We start from the raw sequence: 21,510 nt of genomic DNA, 5'->3' as shown, positions 1-21,510 counted from the left end.
CATTGCTGTTTGCACTTGGATTATTCACCAGATTTACTAACCAATGTCCTTTTTCAAACATGGGGTCTAAATGCTGAATGTCAATACAAAAAACACAACACACACTTGGAGGGGACAGACGTTACAGCTGTTGCTGCACATCCCAGGTCACTTTCAATCCACCTCACTTCAGTGGGTGAAGAGCCAGGCTAGTAAGCACAGCTAGTAAGCATAAATAAAAACCGAAGCAGAAAGCATAGCGAATCCAAGTACAGTACATATAAATAATGCATGGTGTACATTATAACACTTGCAGCACTTTGTGAAGAGCAGTCCTCTTTCACATGGCAGTGTTGCCGATGAAAAGCTATTGTAATGTGCTTTTTGTTCTGCATGCACATGAAGTGAGAGTCAGGTCTTGGATTCGGAATACCTAACTGTTAGAACGACAAATCCCTTTCAGCCCATTTAGACAGACGGGGAGTCCTTGCAGCAGAGACCTGCTGTTTTTGCAGTGTGGCCCGAGCCATGCCTGACTGACTTGCACTGCCGTGTATTCAGATCAGGTGTCCTTTCAGAGCTCACAGGCAAGCCCCAAGTTCTACACTTTCCACGCTGCACTGTGCTCCAGATCTCTTTAGCTCTGTGCAGCGCATAACTGCTGAAGTGTTCCTTACAGGGCTGGTTCATCTTGAATATTTCACATACAGCAGCACTGTACATTTCTCCCAATAGGAGACACTCGCATTACAAAGCAGTTTGAGCCATTCCAGGTTTTACAGCAAGATCAACATTAAAACTCACCTGAACATATAGTCAAACCGGAAGAGAGGAGAAATCCGGCTTGGCAACTTTTAAACAAAGCAGTACTGCCTTAACCCTGTCCTGCCAAACGTCATCTGCTCTACTGAAGTCTCATAGCATGTAGATATACACTGCTCTTGAACTTCAATGAATGAATAAAAGACCAGACTCTTTCTTGCAATAAGTAGATTACATAATAAATCAAATACTACCACTTACAACTGAAGCACTTCATTAAAATGCTAATATGCCAAGTACAGTACAGAACAAAGATCTTACTTTTGTCTGTTGAAGGAGAACGTACATTAGAATTCTTTCACTGATGCCTTGAAGTTTCTCATTCAAAGTATCCCCCCTCCTTCCCAATTCCTGGATCCAGGATCAGATTAATCTCTACAGCCAAAGGCTTTCTCTATATCATAACAGTGAACAACACTTTTACTGTTTGAGACTAGCAGCTTGTAGATCATCAGAAAAGTGTGCAACTGTAATATCTGTGCATGCTCGGATGTAATCAACTCCTTATTTTCATTTGGAATCTCTATGTACAGCAGGGTTAGAGACACTGCCCTATAATGGAAGACGGATTCATAATTCCAGCCCTCAAGGCCTAAAGCCTGTCTGGTCTTTATTAACTCCTTATTCAAATGATAAAACCTGGAAGGACCAAATGTGTTCTGATGAGGCTGTATAATGCACTGGCGAGAGCACACCTGGAATACCGTGTCCAATCCTGGTCATCACAGCACCAAAGGGACACGGTGGCCCTGGAGAGAGACCAAAGAAGAGCAAAACTGCACACTTGAGACCTATGCCTGTATAATGAATGAAAGTGCACAACAGGTAATATTGTTGCAACAATCACTTTGTATTTTGAAGCCGTACCCCACGTTGTGAAGGTAAGCTTCCATGGGCTCTGAACAAAAGAAAAGTAAATCTAAATGCAAATCTAAATCTACCCTCACTTTGACACAACTATAAAAAATATGCAGCCTTATACAGTAAAAACATGATTAGATTAGGCTGCCTGCATAAGGAAGTAACGGGTTGTATTGAAATAATATTCTGTATTTCTTTGAAAGAAACAAACTGGCAGGGTGCATGGTCACCTATAGAGATTAATGTTATCTTCACCATTCGCATGCTGTTATTAGGCAGCGGATATAAAAGGGTTTACAGAAATGAGGAAGGAACACACTAAATACGTGGAAGAAATAATGTACTGTACCTTTAATTTTTTTCAAGCTTTCAAATGCACATGCGGCTTGATTCCTAGCAGTGTAATAACTCAATTGAACTGAAAAACTTGCCTAATGAGGTTTAGCAGAAATGCAAGACGCAGATTGCAGGAGACAGTGAATTGGAGGGACCGACTCATTTCCACAGCACTTCCAGCAGAGCGGAACTCACCCCTGCACATTACAGTTTCCCTGACAGCCAGCAATGGCTGCGGTTCACGTCAGGGTTGGGGTCAATTCCGAATGGAATTGGAATGAAAGGAAATAGAATTCCATGAAATTCCACTCATTTTAAAAAGGTCAAATGCCACATTTATTTTACACATCACTATGAACAATACTGATTGCAACAGCATTAATATACTTTCAAATACTTTATCTTAAGCATGGCTCAAAGATTTCAAAACTTAGTTTTTTGCATTTTTGCAATGAGATGTCTAAAAGCTACAGTAGTCCTTAATTTGTTTCTTTATTCATCCATTATTTAATCCTTTAGTTTTTCACTCCTATGTTGTTACATGCCACTCATTTTTAAAAGTACCTGTAGGTAGTTTTACAATGGTTTTCCAGCGATCCCCATTATAACCTGCTGGTTAATTTCATCCTCTGCATTTTCAAGAGGTAGGCAAACCCTGAAGCACACCCCAGCTGTATCACTGGGGCAGGGGAAATGCAAGCCCATGGAGGCCCTATCTCAACCTGCCCGTCAATGAGGCTGCTTGGAACTTCAAACTCCCCTTTTCAAAGCCGCAAGGTATGGCTGCAACACACAATAATGAATGTTGACAACCCCCCCTCCCCCCCCCCCCGTAGCTGCAGAGCTGAACGTTGGGCCAAAAATCCACTCAGTCTCAATATGGAACCTTTGAAATGTGAACAATTTCAAAACAAGCCAAAAAGGACAGATAGAGGTGCACATATTTCAACTACTTATCAAACCATGTTCCTGTACCAAGTCATATTAATTATTCCACACAACCAATTCCTTAAGCCAGATGAATAAATTATATTACATCACCCACAAACATTTTAATGGATTCATTTTCTATGTTTCTAATGTGATTGGTGGCTCTCTCTAATCAAGTTGAAAGTGTCTTTCTTCACACTCTTTGCTGTGTCAGGCCTGCAAGTGAAGAGCGTGCAAGAGAAAGTACATTCTCAACTTGAGAGGTCTCCAACATACACTTAGAAACATAGAAATCATTAAACCTAAATAGAGATGAAACCCCAATATTAGCATACTACACCTGTTTGTATAGAACCTGTACCTGCACTCAGCGGCTAATAGGTTCTAAGGGAACATGACATAACTCAACTAAAAACTAGATTCCAGTCAGAAAACAGAGAACTGTGCAAAGAAAACATGTAAATGGCTTGTTTTCCCTCTCTGAAGTCTCTTTGAAACCAGGCATAGTATTCACAACATGCTCTTATAGCACTTCTTACCGACCGAAAGTACTGGAATTGAAAATGCTGCGAATGCATGTGCGTGACTAGATGTCGGCAATCGCATTTTGAATGAATATCAGTTTAATTATAAATCTTTTAAAGTGAGATAAACCACTCAAACTGGAGATAGAGATAGAGAGAGAGAGAGAGAGAGAGAGAGCGCGTTTGGGGAAGTCTGCAGTTTTCAAAGCGCAAAGAGGAGATGGAGAACACCCATTAAAACTGTCCTCACAGCTGGGTCATGGCCATAGTCCGAACGCATGAAACCAATATACTGTAGAACTTAAACCAGTGCCCCCATATACAGTGTGTCCTCACCATATTCACACTGTATCTGAAAGTTAAATATCTGTTAAAAAAAACAAAAAAAAACACTTATCTTATTGTTGCCAAATGCAATTAGTCTATAGGAGGGTAGAAGTGAATGATAAAAGTATGGTGAAAATAGCAGTTCAGACAGAGGGCCGGACAGGCACAATAAGCATAGCACACAGCCAGCCCCTTGATGTTTACCAGAGAATGAGCTCACAATCTGCATTTACAACTCAATCATTGCCCTGGCTTATATACTGATAGGTGAGCAGCACAATGGCGCAGTAGAAATCTCTCTCCTGCTGTGACACCACTGCCAATGCTGCCAGGGCAGGGCAGGGCTGGTCTCCATGACAGGGAAGCAGCTAATTCAGTCCCCTAATAGGATGTATTTTACTTGTGTACCAGGCAGGGGGCCAGACTGCATGAGAGAGGATTGGTCCTCTGACTCACCGACTGTCTTGGTAGATTGTAAACAGGGCTCTCATCACAGTGGTTCTTGCCTGTACTTTCAGTCCTAATCCAGCCCTGCTAAAGCATACCAGCAGCATGGCCGTGTTGGCAGCTTCTCTATATTACTAACAGGGGATAATTGGCTACAGCAGGGCATCGGAAAAAGCCCCTCAATCTGCTAGCAGAGGTAGTGATTGAGACATAGCTCTGTCTGCAAGAGGAGGAGGTTATTAAAGCAAGTCATCGTCTTCAAACTAAATCACAAGCCAGCCTTACCCCTTGGCTGTTCATAAACTGTGGACACAGCCCAGCCAGATCAGAGAGCCCACAGGGTCCCCAGCACAGCCCAGCCAGATCGGATAGCCCACAGGGTCCCCAGCATAGCCCAGCCAGATCAGAGAGCCCATAGGGTCCCTAGCACAGCCCAGCCAGATTAGAGAGCCCACAGGGTCCCTAGCACAGCCCAGCCATATCAGATAGCCTACAGGGTCCCCAGCACAGCCCTGCCAGATTGGATAGCCCACAGGGTCCCCAGCACAGCCCAGCCAGATCAGAGTGTCCACAGGGTCCCCAGCACAGCTCAGACAGATCAGAGAGCCCACAGGTATCCTCACCACAGCCCAGCCAGATCGGATAGCTCACGGGATCCCCAGCACAGCCCAGCCAGATAGAAGAGGGCAGAGGTTGTCCTCTCAGTGGCACTGTGAGCTGGAGATCGGTTTACTCTGAAGACACTGGATAGAAACATGTTCAAACTGCAGCCAAGAGACTAAAGGAACTCATCAGAGAAAGGAAAAGGATCCCACAACCGAGGAAAACCTTAACTTTTCTGACCAAAATAAGTGTCACTGTAACCATAGGGCAATTCCAGTTTTACGATAACTCCTTCATATCAGACCAATGGCAAGTTCAGCATGTGTGTGGTAGTGGGCCTGTCCTACATCAACAAGTCTTGAGCTTGCAAATGTCAGACATTGACAACTACTCTAAAGCCATAAATATTTGCAAGCTTAATTATGTGTTTTGCGCATATGAATTTTTGGCAAGAATATCAAATTGTGATAGTGGAGTGCATACAAGGCTATGGCAGAACTGAAGACAGCCATTATATTTATGCTTGCAGGACACTGCAGTTTTAAAACAGACAGTACTGTGCACACAAGCCACTGAGACATGTGTCCCCATACTGGTACAACATCCCACCCCAGCTCAGCCCCTCACCTCCTGTGCGATCATGGGTACGCCACTTCCATTTCAATTCCCACCCACCTGTCAAGCTACAGTAGCTACCATCTCAATGACCTTGTCCTTGGCAGTCATTTCTAAAATGATTCAGCACAAAAGATATTGCGTCAGATTGCTCATCACGGTTATGCTGTAGGTAAATACAGCTCCTCCTTAAAATAAAAAAATACTGCAGTTCCATTTTCATCTTGCAACAATGTAAGAATGCAAAACAAAATGCAAATCCTGAGGTTTACTGCTCTCTGAAAGCAGATCAGTGCTAGCAACCCACCACCTGACAGGCAAAGACGGTTACAATTGAAAATCCAACCGAGTTGCTCCAACAAGACAGGAGCAGTTTGTAGTAGAGTAAAAGCATTGTACAATACCAAACAGATGTACAGTGTAAGGAGTGTACCCATGACAATGAATCCCCTTGTTACTACTGCCTGGATCAGTACTGAAACTGGGAAAGGCTTTGTTATAAATCGGGAACAAAGCTACAGCTTGACACATGCAAGAACTGTTTCCACAGACTTTGTATTTGCATTAATGTTATGAAAAAAATCTGAACAAATATTTGACATTTATTTGGATACAAAAATCAGATGTTTGTATTTGCTACAAATGACAAAAATACCTTAAACCCGTTTTCATCCCAGCACTAATTTGCATGCACAATGAAATACAGGAGAGTTCACGTCCCCTGCTTCAGGTTAAATCAGTCACTTTATTTGACTTCAGCAAACACAGTCTCGTTTCCCACTCTATTAAACTCCAGATCTCAGTCTAGCATCATTCCAGATGGGATTGGAAAAGACCTTCTCCAGAGAACAGTCTCATTCACACAGAGACACAGGCATGCATCTCTGCTTTGTGTGGCCATTCCTTTGTTGTTAGAGCCAGGATATTTAGTAAAGCTGTCCCCAGTGCACAGAGATTGCTAATCCTACAATCACTGCAGGATGTTACTGCCCTGTTGCACTGTTCTCTCAATGATCATTACACCTTCAAACAGATGGATTGTCATGTTAATGCCTCTTAATCCGTGTTGAAATGTAAAACAGCATTTCAAACCCAGGCAGGATTTAGTGGTGCTTTCCAGCAGCTGATGCCCTGTATGAACTCCTCTCTGGAAAAACACACACAGCAAGATCCTGCTGGCTTTACTTCCCAAATGCATACAACTAGAGCTGGGGAGAACAAAGGGGGTTTCATGTTACAATATTCCTTCTCAACTGTAATTCTTTCATTTTGAATCAGCTGGTGATAAAATCTTTTTCAGGAGTAAAATAAATCCAGAACCCCATCAAGTGAACTATTAAAAGAAAGGAGAGAAACACTCTTCTGTACAGAATGCTTGTTATTTAAGACCTTATTCATGCATTGGTTTCCTTTGATACAGTCCTTTATACCTATATGAATGAAGAACAGGGTAATTTTGCCATCGAAATATATTTCAAGCAGCGCTTGTTTGAAGATTAGAATATCTGTCCCAGCACTAGATTTATTTATAGCATTTATATAGCACTTTTCATACAAAAATATTGCAAAGTACTATACAGTACATTGCAAAAAGCATTTACACAACATATTTGTATAAAGGTCCCCAGGCACACACACACAAACACACCTGTTACATATCAAAGCATATTTAGACCGTATATAAAAAATAATGTTAAAAAGCAGCAATTTAAAAGTTACATTAAAACCCACTAAGATAAGAAAGCCGTTTTAAATGTATATTTTGAGTCTTGACTTAAATGTAACAGTGCCAGCTTCCCCTGACGAAAGAAAAGAGGACAATCCATAATTTAGGGGCTCTGCATGAAAAAGCCCTTCCTCCCATGTTAATTTTGTTGCCCCTAGGAATAACCAGTAGTCCCGCATTCTGTTATTGAAGAGTGAGTTTTGGATGATACGGGGTCAGTAACTCCTGCAAATAACTAGGTGCAAATTTTACACTGCACAGGAAGCCAGTGGAAGGAGGCTAAAACAGGAATAATGTGTTCACTTTTCCTGGTTTTAGTCAGCATTTTAGCAGCGGTATTCTGAACGAGCTGTAAGCAGGACACCACACCTTTTGGGAAGCCAGAGAGAAGTGCATTACAGTAATCAATTCTAGATGAAACAAAGGCATGCATTAGTCTCTTGACATCAGATACAGAATATCTGGGAATGAACTCAAAGCAAAATGCATACACTGTAAATATATTTAAAAGTAATCCACAGGGTTTAATAACAGTCTGTCATTTGGAAAGGAGAGTATCAGGTGTCAACCTTAATCTCAATCTATCCAAGGTATTTTAATAGACAAAGGATCAAAATCACAGGAGAATATTTTAGTTTGGTTAATGAGAAACTGGGATGCTGCAAAAAGAGGGGAACAGTATGTTCATGCAAGGTTTGATGAAACAGGTGAATGGTTCAAGACATTGCTTTCCTTTGCTAAAACAGGAAAAATAAAAAGAAATTACACAATGTGTATCGCCACAAGCTACTTATCCACAATTTCTGCAAAAGACTGTGTGCACCAAGTACCATCACCAATTGGTTTTGAATAACATTTAACAAAAAATGAATGTATGGCATGCAATCGGATGTAGAACATCCTGTTACAAATGTACAGCTATGGCCAAATGTTTTGCATCACCCAATAGAAGCAAGTCAAAAAGTCTAATAAAATCTGCAGAATAAATGTTACGTTAACACTGAATTACATACCGTTCTGTAGTTTTCCATATACTGAAAATAAATAAATAAATGAAAATGTGACATTTGGAAATCTAACGAGAAATACTGTACTACTATTATGGCTGGCTTCTGGAAGACTTTTGCAATATCATTTTGTAGTTTGATTACATATTAAATAAAAGATCTAAATTATATTCCTAAAATTCTAGGTGATGCAAAACACTTTTGGCCACAGCTGCGCATCAAGCCTCATGAATACCTCACCATGCCCTCGAGTCTAGTACTTGAGTCTGCATGCCCATGCCAAGTTTCACCAGTGAAGAGTTCTCATTGCAAACCTACAAAAACACCCACAGACGCCTCCAATACAAAATGAGGAGTCAGCAAAATGAAAGGGTAGATCACCACAACCTTTTTCTATCACACAAGACTGATCTTCTCAATAACGTGCTAAAGTACAACCAGTTTCATTTCAATGCGATAAGCAGTTGTCCAGAGCCAGATAAACTCCTAAAGCATGTGTATGTTGCTGGGGATACAACGGCAGACCATAATAACAAAGGGTAAACGGATCTCCGGAAGTTTGGAATACAGCTCGGAACGGACCTTCAAACCTCTGGTAATAATTTGCAGAATTTAGTCATATCCTGATCAAGTGCCTCAGAGAGCAGCCAATTACCAGTAAAATCCCTCCATTTCCTATTAATTATTAGTCTGACTGAAAGATTCTCTTTCTCCTTCACAGCCCAGCATGGAAATGATCAAAGGGCCTAGTCTGTATAACAAACTTCAAATGAATGTGAAATAAGCCTGTCAGCTCCCAACAGCATCAAGATCTCACTTTTAGTAGAGCAAGCTCCTTATTACAAATACACAGAAGAAGTGGGGCTTACAAACCAGGATAGATCAAAAAGAGAGAGAGAGAGAGAGAATTCAGGTAGAGAGCGATCAGGCAAGAGCAATTTCACAGCTCAGCTAGTTCACAGGTCGCTGATTCTCATCCTTCATCTGATTTCGCTTTCCTTTCATGTCCCATTGCATCCCGTGGAGAAAGCCAAAATGATCAACGTTGGTTCAGCACTGCTCTCAGTAGACCCCCTGGTGAAGCTTCTGCCCTGTCGCTTTCTTCTGTGAACTAATATCAAGCAGGAATAAGCACTAACTCAAGTCTACTGCAAGAACAGGGCATTCTTCAATTACAAATGAGCATGTTCCAAGTGGACATGTGGCAACTTTCATAACATCAAGAGGCTGTTCCCTCTTTCACGTGATCTCCATCATCCACTTGAGAAGGAGCCCAAGCAGCAGTGTTCACAGCTACAATAGGCTGTATCCAGACCAACCTGGATTCAAATCCCCAGGTTTCCACCAACACAGGCCCGTGCAGCACATTCCCATTGGGGGAAAAAAACTGCACCTATGAGGCCGAAACACTGTGGTTGTCAAATTACTGACAGTTTTTTCTTTACGACATTCTAAACAAAAAAAAAGCTTTCGCTGGAGAATAGAGCGGTACATTGCCATGTAAATATAGCTGTCAGGGAAGGACAGCAGGACATGCAACGGACTCACAGGAACAGAAAAATAACTGGATCAAATGCCTGAACATGTCACACTTTCTTCAGGAAAGGTACAGCTATCTGTCTTGGGTACCAAAATCCAAAATGGAGACGACAAAGATAATAGGACCATGCCAAATTAACGATGCTAAATCAATCCAATATGGGGCTATACTTCAGGCAGCCGGACAAATAGCATCAGAATGAAGCCAGTCAAACAGTACTGTAATGCTAACCATAGTCCTAACAACCCTGCGTATGGCAGAGGCTCTGGGGTCCATTTAAACAGGTCTAGTGATGTGCAAACCAGTTCATAGGAAAGAGAGCAACGTAGAGAATATACAACTGCAGAAACACAGTCACAGGACTTCAGAACGGCATCCATATTGAAGGTCAATGCCCTGGTTACACATTCAGCATGCAGGGGTTAAAGGGTTAAGATCTCATTGTGCCCGCCATCTTGGATTACAGGACAAAGTGAAGGGTGCCGTTAGATTTTCTTAACACTGAAAAAACGTTGTCTGCATCTGAAATGATAAAGCCATGGAGGTGATTTCTAAACTCATACAAGCGTAATGGCTCAGGTTTACTCTGGATAATGCTCCACACATCACTGAATCACAGCTTGCATAGCTGGTCTCCTAACATTCCCTACAGTAGGTGTTGCTGTCTGGCAAAATTATTTACGAATTTACAGGGCAAGCAACAAGGATTTTCTTCAGCAGCAGGTACAAAACACCAGTCAAGCACATTCTCAATAATGTTGTTCGGCAGAGCATGGCTGTTTTATTATTTTTATTTTCTCCAGTTCACTGTTGAAGCATCCATCTTGGCAGGCCTCTGCAGGCTCGGGCCGCATTTCAGGCAGCTGGGTACGATGTTTGTATTTCTTTTCAAAACTTTTGGAGATGACTTGATTTCTGGCGAAATGCATGATTTAAACATCACTTGCACACATGTTGTCTACCCTGCAGTTAAAGCACTGACAGGCACTGTGCCAGACACTGTCTCCTGGGCTTCAGACCCACAGAGAAGTAGCAAGGCCAAGCAGTGCTGCTTATCTAAGGATTGCCACACTTCATTTGAGTTTACAAGGCAGCCCTTTGTACCACAGAACTAGTTACTGTAGAACTCAGCCTGGTTATGGCTCCCACTTGCTCTATAATGCCATTCCACCAGCACTTGTATTCTTGTTATAAGACAGAACACAAATTGAACCGTCTTGTAACTGTGGCTCCCGACTACAGAGTTATAAAAAGGGGGGTGCACTGTACCTTCAAACACTTTAACTATATTTGGATACAGTACGCACAGTTTATTTTACAACATTCTCTTTTGCTGCTACAATAACAGTACCTTCATCACAATTGAGTTGTTCTCTAGTCTAGTGGTTCTCAAACTGGTGTCTGTACAGACTGCCCAGGGGGTCTGCGTAACATTACAGGGGAAAAAATTGAATAAAACAGGCAAATCTACTCTCTCTCTGTTTACACAGCATGGTATTCCTGACCATGTGTGTGTAGAGGGTCTGGGAATGCCCGCTGGTGACGTCACTTTAAAAGTTGCAATCGACGGAAAATCTATTATAGTGTGCAAGCAAATTGCGTTACGAAAATGGGTAAGTATTTGAAACGTCCTCATACTAGTAGTTGTGCTGAAGCCATGCACAGTGCAGTAGTAAGAAGAAAACAAAAAAAACAGAAAGCATGATGAAAGTTATATCGACTGAAGTGAGAAGCAGACACATCCACCTCAGTGATATCTGCAAGTAAATACCCTTTTTCTTAAAAGCATTACATCTTTATATGCAGTACACTTATAACATGAGTATTATATACTATTATTATTTAGTTTGGGGGGTCTGTGACTATTATTCCATTTGAAAAGGGGTCCGTCAACCAAAACATTGAAGTCTGAGAACCTCTGATCTAGAAGTATGCTTGGAAAATTCACTCTAACTTCACTAAGGGATTCCATTTCTTAGCGTTCTCCTATACCTCCATGTGCTGTAACTGGTCGGGATATTAAATCAAATCACCAATTTGTGAATTCTTTAATAGATCAAATCCCTCTGGACACACCCCTTTAACACAGGCAGGCCTTCACAGTCAAAGCAGGAGTAAGAATCTCTCTGAGCACTTTCCACAGGGTACAGTATCATGCAGCTTCTCCAAAAACACAAAACCACAGACCATACAATCCACTAGGGGAAAGAATTAGAAAGCCTGATAAAGGTGGGCTCTGCATTTCAGAGATGATCGATTTCTTCAAGACCAGAAATGGTTCTGGGACAGAGTGGCGCACAGGGAGCCCACGCTGAGCACGCTTCAACTTTGAATCGATCTCTTGGCAGCCAAACTGATACATGTTTTATTAAAAGCATCAATGGTAAAATCCCCTTATGGGTCTGTGACAGAGAGCGAATGAATCCTAGTCAACAATCTCCCTCCCGACCTGTGAGGGCGCTGTATAACAGGAACAGTGTCCCCCTTCCTGGATGGTTTGGCAGGTCATTCCAGGTCAAGTCAGAAGCCAGCCATCCAGGAAGGGGGCAGTGTCGCAATGCCAGAAGTTATCGCCCTAATGCGGTACGCAATGTGTCAGTCATGGATTGGAGGATAAATGACTGAACTAGCTATCGCAGGGTATTTCAGGGGATGTGACGATGCAATCTGTTCCTTTTGTTTCGGTTACAAACGAACGGACCGAAAAAGTATAACCGTTAGTGCTGTATTTTGTTGTGTGTCTGATCTGTTTATTTAGAATTATTAGACGGCTAAACACCTGGGAGCTGTCGCTGTCAAGCCAGCATTAACCCTGCACCAGCCACTATTCACTGTCTATTCACCACCAGCACAGGAGCATCGAGAAAGGATGTGGAGCCATGCGTGGACATTGCCTTTGTTTATTATTATTTCAGGACGGAAACCCAGTATTATTTCACCGAGCAAACTACACATTGGTGTGTAGTTGCCAGTGCTATTATTGAACGGTGCCAAACAGTGAAACAGATAATCAAAGAACTGTTTGCACCTGAATTCTGCCTGTGTGTTATTATTAGAGCACTGCATCACCTCTACACCTGCGCACTACTAACCACTTTGCCACACGGCAGTATGCTTTGAAAGTCTGTTAGTTTTATGGATCAAAAGAGGGATATAGGAGAAGGGATGCCTTGGGGTGGAAACAGGGAGATCTGACAAACAGAGAGGTCAGTTTTTAATTAGCTATAATTAGTTAAGTGTGTTTATAGTTACATATCCAAAATCTGATCTGAATTCATTGCTTTGCACTTCACAATAAACTGCTTTCATAAACAAATGTGACAGTCAAAAAAACTTTTTTTTTTTTACTGTACCCTTATTCTACATTCTAAATTGCTTTTTTACACTCCGTCAACCACTCCACCTGTACCCCCTGGATGTTTTAGGCCTAGATAAAGTCAAGGATCACCTATACGTATTGCATTTTTAATTAATTGCTACTTAGAAATTAATTCACCAACCTCCACTATTTCCCAGACAGTAGAATACACTATATTTTACATATTTTTTTCTGCATTCAGAGATTTAAAACCCACCGCTTGCATCCTTCTTATTGGAAGAGTCCCAGTTCAACTGGATTTGAAGTCGAGCAGCTGCAGATGGAAAGGAATAAGATTTGAAACCCCTTTCAAGTCAGTCCCAGTGGCAGAAGGAAACTAAGTTCAAACACGTATTATTCCTTTAATTAAAAGTAGCAGAGCAAGACATGTTTCATACTTCTGAAAACCCTCCATTCTGGAGGTGTTACTATGATAATCTATCTATTACAATTTTCTAATTGCTAAACATCTCTTTTTTTATAACGTGCACTCATATGATTTATACGGAACATGTTGCTTCACAATCTTTAAACGTTCTGTTATTAAATCACGTTGAAAGCGAAAGACGCGATGGCTTCTCTCTTCGCCTCACATGAGCAACTTCATAAATATTTCTGTGTCATGACTGGTTGCCAAGAAACCACCGAAATACGGTACAATTCCTAAATGTAAACAACTGCATTGCAAACATAAGTCTCAACATAACTGGGTTTTAAATCAAGGATCTATTTTTAGCAGCTTGAGAGTTTGTGTGGCAACAGTCCAACTGCATGGGCTTTGCATACGACTAAACTGAGTCACACAACTGCAGCATGACTGAGACAGGACAGCACAAGACATCACAGACAGTAGATAAAATGATCACTGTGTAACAGGGCAGAGGCTGGGCGCTAACCAGCGACCTTACACTCCACAAGACAGCATTTTAACCACTGTGCATAAGAGCTGGGCTCGTCTACATTCAGTTATAGAGCTTTCAACCTCATCTCATCTGGAACAGCTGTGCTCCCATTACACCAGAAGGACTGGAATCAACTTTATTGTTATTGTACAGTAACTACGAGGCAGCTCGTCATGTTCCCATATTTCAACCATTAAGGAATGTTAATATGAACAGTGTGTGATGAGCTCCTGAAAATGAATATCACTGCTTTTACAGTAAGAATTCGAACACTGAGACCCAGTGAGTGTTTTGACATCAGTATTTCTCATTCTCGAGTCTTGTTGTTAGACTCAGTTATGACAGGTACTGTATGTCTGCTCCCTGCTTTTGAGATGAGGGTCTGTGGCAATCCACCAACAGCAAAGTGGACCAAATCGGTTAAGAGGGACCAAGGATCTAATTGGATTTAATTCCAGGCATTACAATGGATTTTATTTCTGTGCTGTCAACGTTGAAACAGTTACTTCAGACACCTGCACAATGAAATACTCCTGATGTCCAGAGACAACTCAAAGCAAGAGACATGTGGATTGTTTCAGTGGGAAGACAGTCACATTCCTTGTGCAAACATGCCCCGTCATCTTACTTGGTATCACATTGCACTACCATCAGGTCTGCTGTGGCTTTGAACATCACAACATTGCATTAATAAAGGACAGGCAGACCATCTACTTCAAGGTTAAGACACCTCTCTTTGAAACAGGACAGGCATGCCAGGTTTACAAAACAATAGCAGCACGATTGCCTTTAGGTAAACAACCACCAAATACTTTCAAAATGAGTTTGAACGCTACATGTCTGCCAGAACACATTCACTGATCAGCAGCAAGCAGGGTTTAAACCCTCCACTCCCGAGATGCTTTTATTGACATAGACACCACTGTGACACCCAGCTAGCCTTGAACACAAACAGAAGCCAGCTTTATCTTTCCTTTCTTTTAAATAAGAAGTTTCAGTACCATGCATGTCCCCCACCATGACCCAATATACAAAACTAGAGCCATCCTCAGTATCATGGAAAAGTACCATCATCCACAGTACATGTAAATATGCAAGTGTGTCAGGGTCCTGCATAGAGGTTTGGACTGACCACACACATGGAGAATTGTATGGTTGGTGCTGGAAATCCATCTAGGTAAAGTTGCCCTTCTGTAATGGAGAATGCCTCACCTTGGTCTCCATTCTTCATAAAGTGAGACAATTTGATAACCTCCCTCGAGTAGTGATTTTTTACCACCACCTGGCCACTTTATTAAGGCATGTCTACCAGACTGGACTTGGCATTGCCCTGGTGTGAGGAATATTATCCTGGTGTACCCTGGGTCCCTGAATTACTCTGGAAGGCCAAAGGAATACTAATAGTTCAGAAATTTAAAACTTCAAGACAATGATTGTTTGTGCTAGAAAAAAACTATGGAAAAATGCAGAGAAACATTGGAACTTATGATGCTGCCAGCGAAGTAGCACTAGTGCTGTTAATAATGGCCCAGAGAGAGAAAATATTATATTTCCCTTTAAGAGTTTATTGTTTCCCTTGGATTCCAAGGTTTTAGTTGTAACTGTGCCATTAGAAAATTGGATAAATTGCTCTTAAAAGATCCAAAATGTTCTGCCACCTCGTAAGTTGCTTATTTTGCTGCGTCAAACCATGCAGATAAAGTATATGGAACTGGAAATAGTGCTTTGTTCTTTTTGCTGCAAAGCCATAAACGCTTTGCATCACAGCTGGATACTTGCCCAGGGTGCTTGCTCCCAATTACAGTTTACTTTAGTGCTACAACAAAAGAAAATTATTTGCAGTCAGGTCTGGAGCCTGCAAACCCAGGGACTGTGCTTCACTGAGGAATCGGTCACCTGGGCTCTTTATCCAATACATTTCTACAAATAGAAACTTAGATACTCAGACTGCACTCAGTCAGTCTTCATTGCATTTGCAGATTCATATTGTAATCTGGCACACGTTGTGGAAAGCGGTCTTCTCCGAATCTGTTTTAAAGTGATTTGTGCAAACCAAACAATTCCTGAAATCTGGCATTCATTACACATCTCAAATGCGCCGCTTTGAAAGAAACACTTACAAAAAACAGGCAAGAAGTATGAATTATTTTTGTTAGCTACAGCCACTTTAATTATCTTGTTAAACCAATAAAGGCTTAGGGCAAGGGGAAACACAAAACAAGGAACTGCTTAAGGGCCATATTGACAATGCATTCCCTGCACCACTGCGATCAGACAAACTGCTACAGAAACAACTGGTGTGTCCGAGTTCTTTATCAGAGCGTTTTAACATCATGGGCTTTTCTTTTTAGAAAATGGTGTTGACTTAAATACATTGTGAATATGGCCCAAGTTATACATTCTGGAATTGGTATAGGGAGCTAGTTTACAGAACAGTACAATTGCCGATGCACAGCAAGTGTGCTGCTGTACTGTAGCGTGGCACCTCAATCATAGCCAGACAGCAGTCAGTCAGGACTCCCACATGCCTCCCCTTTTTGAAGAATTGATTTGACAATACAGTACATCTGCTCCAGCCTCACTCTGCTCTCCACGCAGTGCTGAACTCACACACAGAATCCCTAGTGCCAATCGAAACAGCAAGCCAAGTAAATTGGTCATGTCTGGAGATGGGTTTTCTTGTTCAGAAAATGAACAGCAAGTAAACTCAAAACATACTTTACAAGCCCCAGGGAGTCCGTGCACAGAAGCCAATGTAAATTAAGCAAGAGAGGCAGAGTGCTGTACTAATTAGTTCAACACCCAAATTAAAGAGCCATTGTGAATACAGTTTTGACTTCTAACACGCATTTGCTCTTGTGATGCGTCAGTCAAAATGTGGTTCTCCAAGAGGAGCTGGCCACCCTAATCTTACTGTGCATGTGGGTGTGACACAAACAGCACTCAAAGCACCTGAACTGTCACTGGTACATACAGACTTTAAATCAGAAAATGAAATATTTTAACAGTGAATCACTGTCAGTGTGTGGAAATGTCCCAGCAAGGTTTCTTCAAATAATCTAATAATAATAATAATCTTTATTTTTATATAGCGCCTTTCATAGTGGACCACCATCACAAAGCGCTTTACAGAGGTAGACTGTGAACTGTGCAGAATATGCAGAGTCACTTACAATAGGACAAATCTGGCAACGTGGTTCTTAAGATCTAAGCCTACATTTTTGCCTGTGATTTTTCTCCCAGGGAATCTCCTCCTCATTGTAAATGTATTACACTGGCAAAATTGCCCACAGTGAAAAATCAACCCCAAGTATCAATTAGTCCAACCAATTGGAAGACAGAACTCGTGCAATAGAAAGTCACCTTGGCCTATATTTGCATTCCCCCCATGAATGTCTGTGCCAAGTATCCTAACAATTGGGTAAGCGATTCCCTGTATAACCAAAAGTGCCCATCGCCAGGGTTGCACTGCACTGTATACAAATCCACAGGACACCTGAGAGACAAGAGACAATGACAGCGGACTGTTTCCAGTAGAAAACTCACTGGGAGAGACTCCTTTAGTTAAAATATGAAGTGATGCTCTGAAGTGTGTGCCATCAGCCGACCGCTTCTTTTCACACTGCAGACTCACCATGCAGCCACCTCAGAGCTACAGTGTCTGAGGACAATGCAGCACTGGGAAGCTTGCAGGCGCCCGGCCAGACTACAGCCGAGAGATCTTCAGGCAAGAAATTGATTTTAAAACTAATTTAACAAATGCACTGGTTTTAAACTCAACCTGAGCTACAGTACCAATTCAGCATGACTGCTGCATGTCGGAACCATTCTCCCTTTGGTATAGATTCTTTATTCAGCAAGGAGTGGGGAAGAACTTAATCTGCATAGGCACCCACCCTCACAGACACTCCCCATCTACAAACAATGGGGATCTGTGTGTTAAACCTCTAACAGATGGAACAGCCCTGGCTTGTGCAGCAGGTATTAGAATCACAGAATGGGAGGGTGGGAGTCTCTGATGGGGTAGAGAGCTCTGAGCTAAAAGGAGAAGCAGTGAGTTTCTATGATCACTACTGCATCTCCGCTCTCCAGCATGCTGGACTTATATGGAACACACAGTCTTAAGCTGAGGGAACACAGAGCCACTTTGTGGCTTGGAACTTGGATTCAGGGGACTGTTTCAGGCCATACAGCAAAGTTGCCTCGAACTAGGTCTCCTGAGCCAGGTTTCAAGCCACACACGAGAGAGAGAGAGAGACAGAAAAGTGCAGACACACATACACAACTGAGAGAGAAATAATTGTTCATGTTCAAATCTTCTTTTGTTTCATCTTCATTAAAAGATAGTTAAGATTGTAAGAAGATCAATAATGCCCCTGTTATATTTCACGTATTTGTCACTTGTATGTTTAATTTTTAGAATTGTACACTTTGATTTGATTAATGCACGTTTTTTATATATTGTCGACTAGCACTTTGTAATTGATTTATCACTTTCTAGTAGCTTCTCCACTCAGTCCCCTTGTAAAGCCTTATTGGGCACAGAGTAATTGAGTTATTGATAGTTTTACCCACCTGTGTGTGGCGAGTTTGCCTGCTCATATGGAGGAGCAAGACTTTTTGACTTCTCTTTTTGGGAGAGAGCGCTAATCAAGAGTCGTTTTAATCTCTATTAAAAGCAGCTCTGGTGTCCTGCCTTTTCTGCACCGCCACTGGAAACCCAGCACACAGTCGCTACATCGTTGTCAGAAGTGGAGGCGAGGCAGGTACCCTGGCACTTACTTGGAAGCTGGCAGAGAAAAGTGTAGAAATGCAAAACTAGACTCGCCCAAATTAATGGCATGGGCGAACCAGATTCGCCCAGTATCGATGTTGAAGCATTGGGCAAAACTAGACTCGCCTGGGTTAGCCCCGAAATTCAGTGTAATCTGTTGAAAAAAAACGGTTTCACCCAGTTGTCTTTCAAGTTCTGGGCCAATCTAGTCGCCCAATTGGACGTGGGCGAGTGCCGGAAACAGTGGTAACTTCGGGATTCGCCCAGAAACCCTTGGTGAAACACACACACATTAATATATATCTATTACTGTGTTCAGTCTGTTGGACCAACTGGATAAATGAATGTTTTTTGAGTAACTGAAAAATTATTGCTGTTTTGGATACCATGGGGCTGGTTCTCATAGCTTTTGTAAAAAAATGTAATGCAAAAAGTCAAACTGTTCAATTCAATACCTGCTGTGTGTATTTCTAATTTTAACAGGTGTTTTTCTCATTTTGAAAAGTAATCCAATTAACTCTTTGGACGGGTTACCCTTCCACCAGACCGTGCTGTCTGTCTTACCTGGATTTCCTCGAACGCCTCATCGATGCTGGTCACGTGGTGCTGTTCGTGCAGCGCTGGCTCATCGCAGAAGAAGCAAACCAGGTTCTTGTCGCTGAGGCAGAAGAGCTTGACCTTCTCATGGTCCTTACACGGATACGAGTTACGCTGGGCGTTGAGGATGGCGTCCAGCGGGAAGGCAGAATACCTCTCCACGATGTTGGAGAGCTTGAGGCTTGGGGAGAGCTGCGGGTCCGCAAAGGTCCTGCGGCACTCCGGACAGTCTCTGGCGCTGTGCTGCTGTTGTCGGCTCCAGTGCTCCGTGATGCACTTCCTGCAGAAGTAATGCTCGCAGCCGAAACTCACGGGGTCCTGGTAGATGCTCAAGCAGATAGAACACAGCAACTCATCCTTCAGACAACAAGCCATTTGCAAATGAAGGGGCCCCGAAGCATCCAGCGGTTCTCCTAGCACCCGAGTCTTCCACTCCAGCTAAACCAAACTCAAAGTCCACTAGCCGTATCGGATAAAAGTAAATACACCGCTTCAAAAAACAAAGTGCTTACTTTCAGATACGTTTACAGACTGGTTATCAAATCAGGTTTTCATCAGGTTAACAGACTTAATCCACAGGTTCTAGAATTGCATTTTCCTATTACGCACACACTGACCTGGTACACAATCAGGAATGAAAGTAGAATGAATCGAAACTCCGTGGAATACTGCGATTGACTAGTTTCTGCGCTTAGTTGCATATAAAGCTCTTTTCAATTAGTTACAGCTGACCTGCTCTTACCGCACTCTTTATAATTAAGATTTATAATTGAATGCTTTTGTAGTTGACTATAGTAGTAACAACAATGCGCTATCAACAACGTGACAATCTGAAACTAATCCTAGCACAAACTTATCTATAGCAAAGCTCCCGAGAATGATACTCGCTCGCTACAACAACGCGTTTAGAACTACAACACCTAATTTTCTTGAACTTAATCTGTTGTCACATCTAATTACAAAGAGACTCCGCGGATGACTGATCCTTCTCTGCGCTTTATAAACTACACCGCTGCCCTAATTAAAAAAAAAAAAAAAAAAAAAAAAGCCGTTTTTTAGAGATATGCTAGTTTACGTCCTGGGTGCTAACACTTTGTCCTCCGCCTACCTCTTGCTATTCAGCGTTTAGCAGTTCTGTTTCCAGTATCGTCTCTATATACTGTCCAACCCCTTACAAGCTCTCCGGCTTTATTATGGTGCTTTTGTCCATACAGGAAGGAGCAGGACAGAGCAATGGAATAAACCAAATGATCACCTGCGTGTAAACCGAGGGGGGGAGATAAGTACACATACACAATTTAAAATGCAATTTCATTTTACACGCTGTTGTTTTTTTAAAGCACGGTAAGTTCTGTAACACTAAGATATAGGTTAGTTGTGCACATGTATTTCATAATCAAGAGATATTTGCCTTTAAAAGCGGCACTGTTTGTATGCACCCCTCTCTGTGTCTGTGAATTCGCGTGGATTCCCTCATTGTTCTGTGAGCAGGTTCGATGGCTTTTGCAGGTCTAAAACAAATATCTGGTCCTGTGTTTTAGGTGAGGGGCATGGTGGTAAGGACAGTACCCCTGCCTGTAGCAAAACAGGTAGTTATAATTTAGTCTGACGTTACTTTGACATATTGATACTTGGATTTTGGATTCGTGTACACTGCATGTGTCAGTATTTCGATGGAATGTTACATAGCTTGCAGTTCATTTATTTGTACATGAAAGAAATATAGGTGCGCTTTTTGCGCAGTTTTGTGGATATAACCCGAATTTGGGTTTTTTGTTTTAAATAAGAAATATTTGGAACTGCAGTAATAGGCATCACGCGACAAGCTATTTACACCGCAGCTGTGCAAGGAGTTAAATCATTTCACGCCACTACAATGTCTCCGTTTCCCAGTAATACCAGTTGGCAACGAGAGGGCTGAGGTGGTACAATGAAATAATATGAGAGGGCGTTGGCCATATCAGAGTCGCGCCACAGAAGGGGTGTAAATATTACATGAGCCCTCTCTGGTATAAACCAGATACTGCCGCTGTCACTGTGCAGAGACACGCAGGTAACACATGCACTTCATTACTGGGCTTATGGCGTAAGCTTTAAAAAATAAATGACTATTACAGAACCCCTGAAAAATAAATGTTGAAAATATGCAAACCTATATGTGA

At 42.0% G+C, this 21,510-nt stretch overlaps 1 protein-coding gene across 1 annotated transcript in view; it reads right to left on the bottom strand.

Annotated features, from left to right (window-relative positions):
- The window catches only part of LOC131696458 (E3 ubiquitin-protein ligase TRIM62-like), a 40,028-nt gene extending 19,470 nt beyond the window's left edge, over positions 1-20,558 (bottom strand). Inside the window, exon 1 of the mRNA XM_058993435.1 lies at positions 19,316-20,558. Coding sequence (XP_058849418.1) covers positions 19,316-19,723 — 408 coding nt within the window. The 5' untranslated portion in view covers positions 19,724-20,558. The remainder of the gene's footprint in view (positions 1-19,315) is intronic.
- Between the last annotated feature and the right edge of the window lie 952 nt (positions 20,559-21,510).

The sequence above is a fragment of the Acipenser ruthenus genome, chromosome 20 (genome assembly GCF_902713425.1).
Source record: "Acipenser ruthenus chromosome 20, fAciRut3.2 maternal haplotype, whole genome shotgun sequence".
In the NCBI taxonomy this organism is placed as follows: Eukaryota; Metazoa; Chordata; class Actinopteri; order Acipenseriformes; family Acipenseridae; genus Acipenser; species Acipenser ruthenus.
The sequence above is the reverse complement of the archived record's forward strand: the minus strand, read 5'-3'. Positions and strand labels throughout refer to the sequence as shown.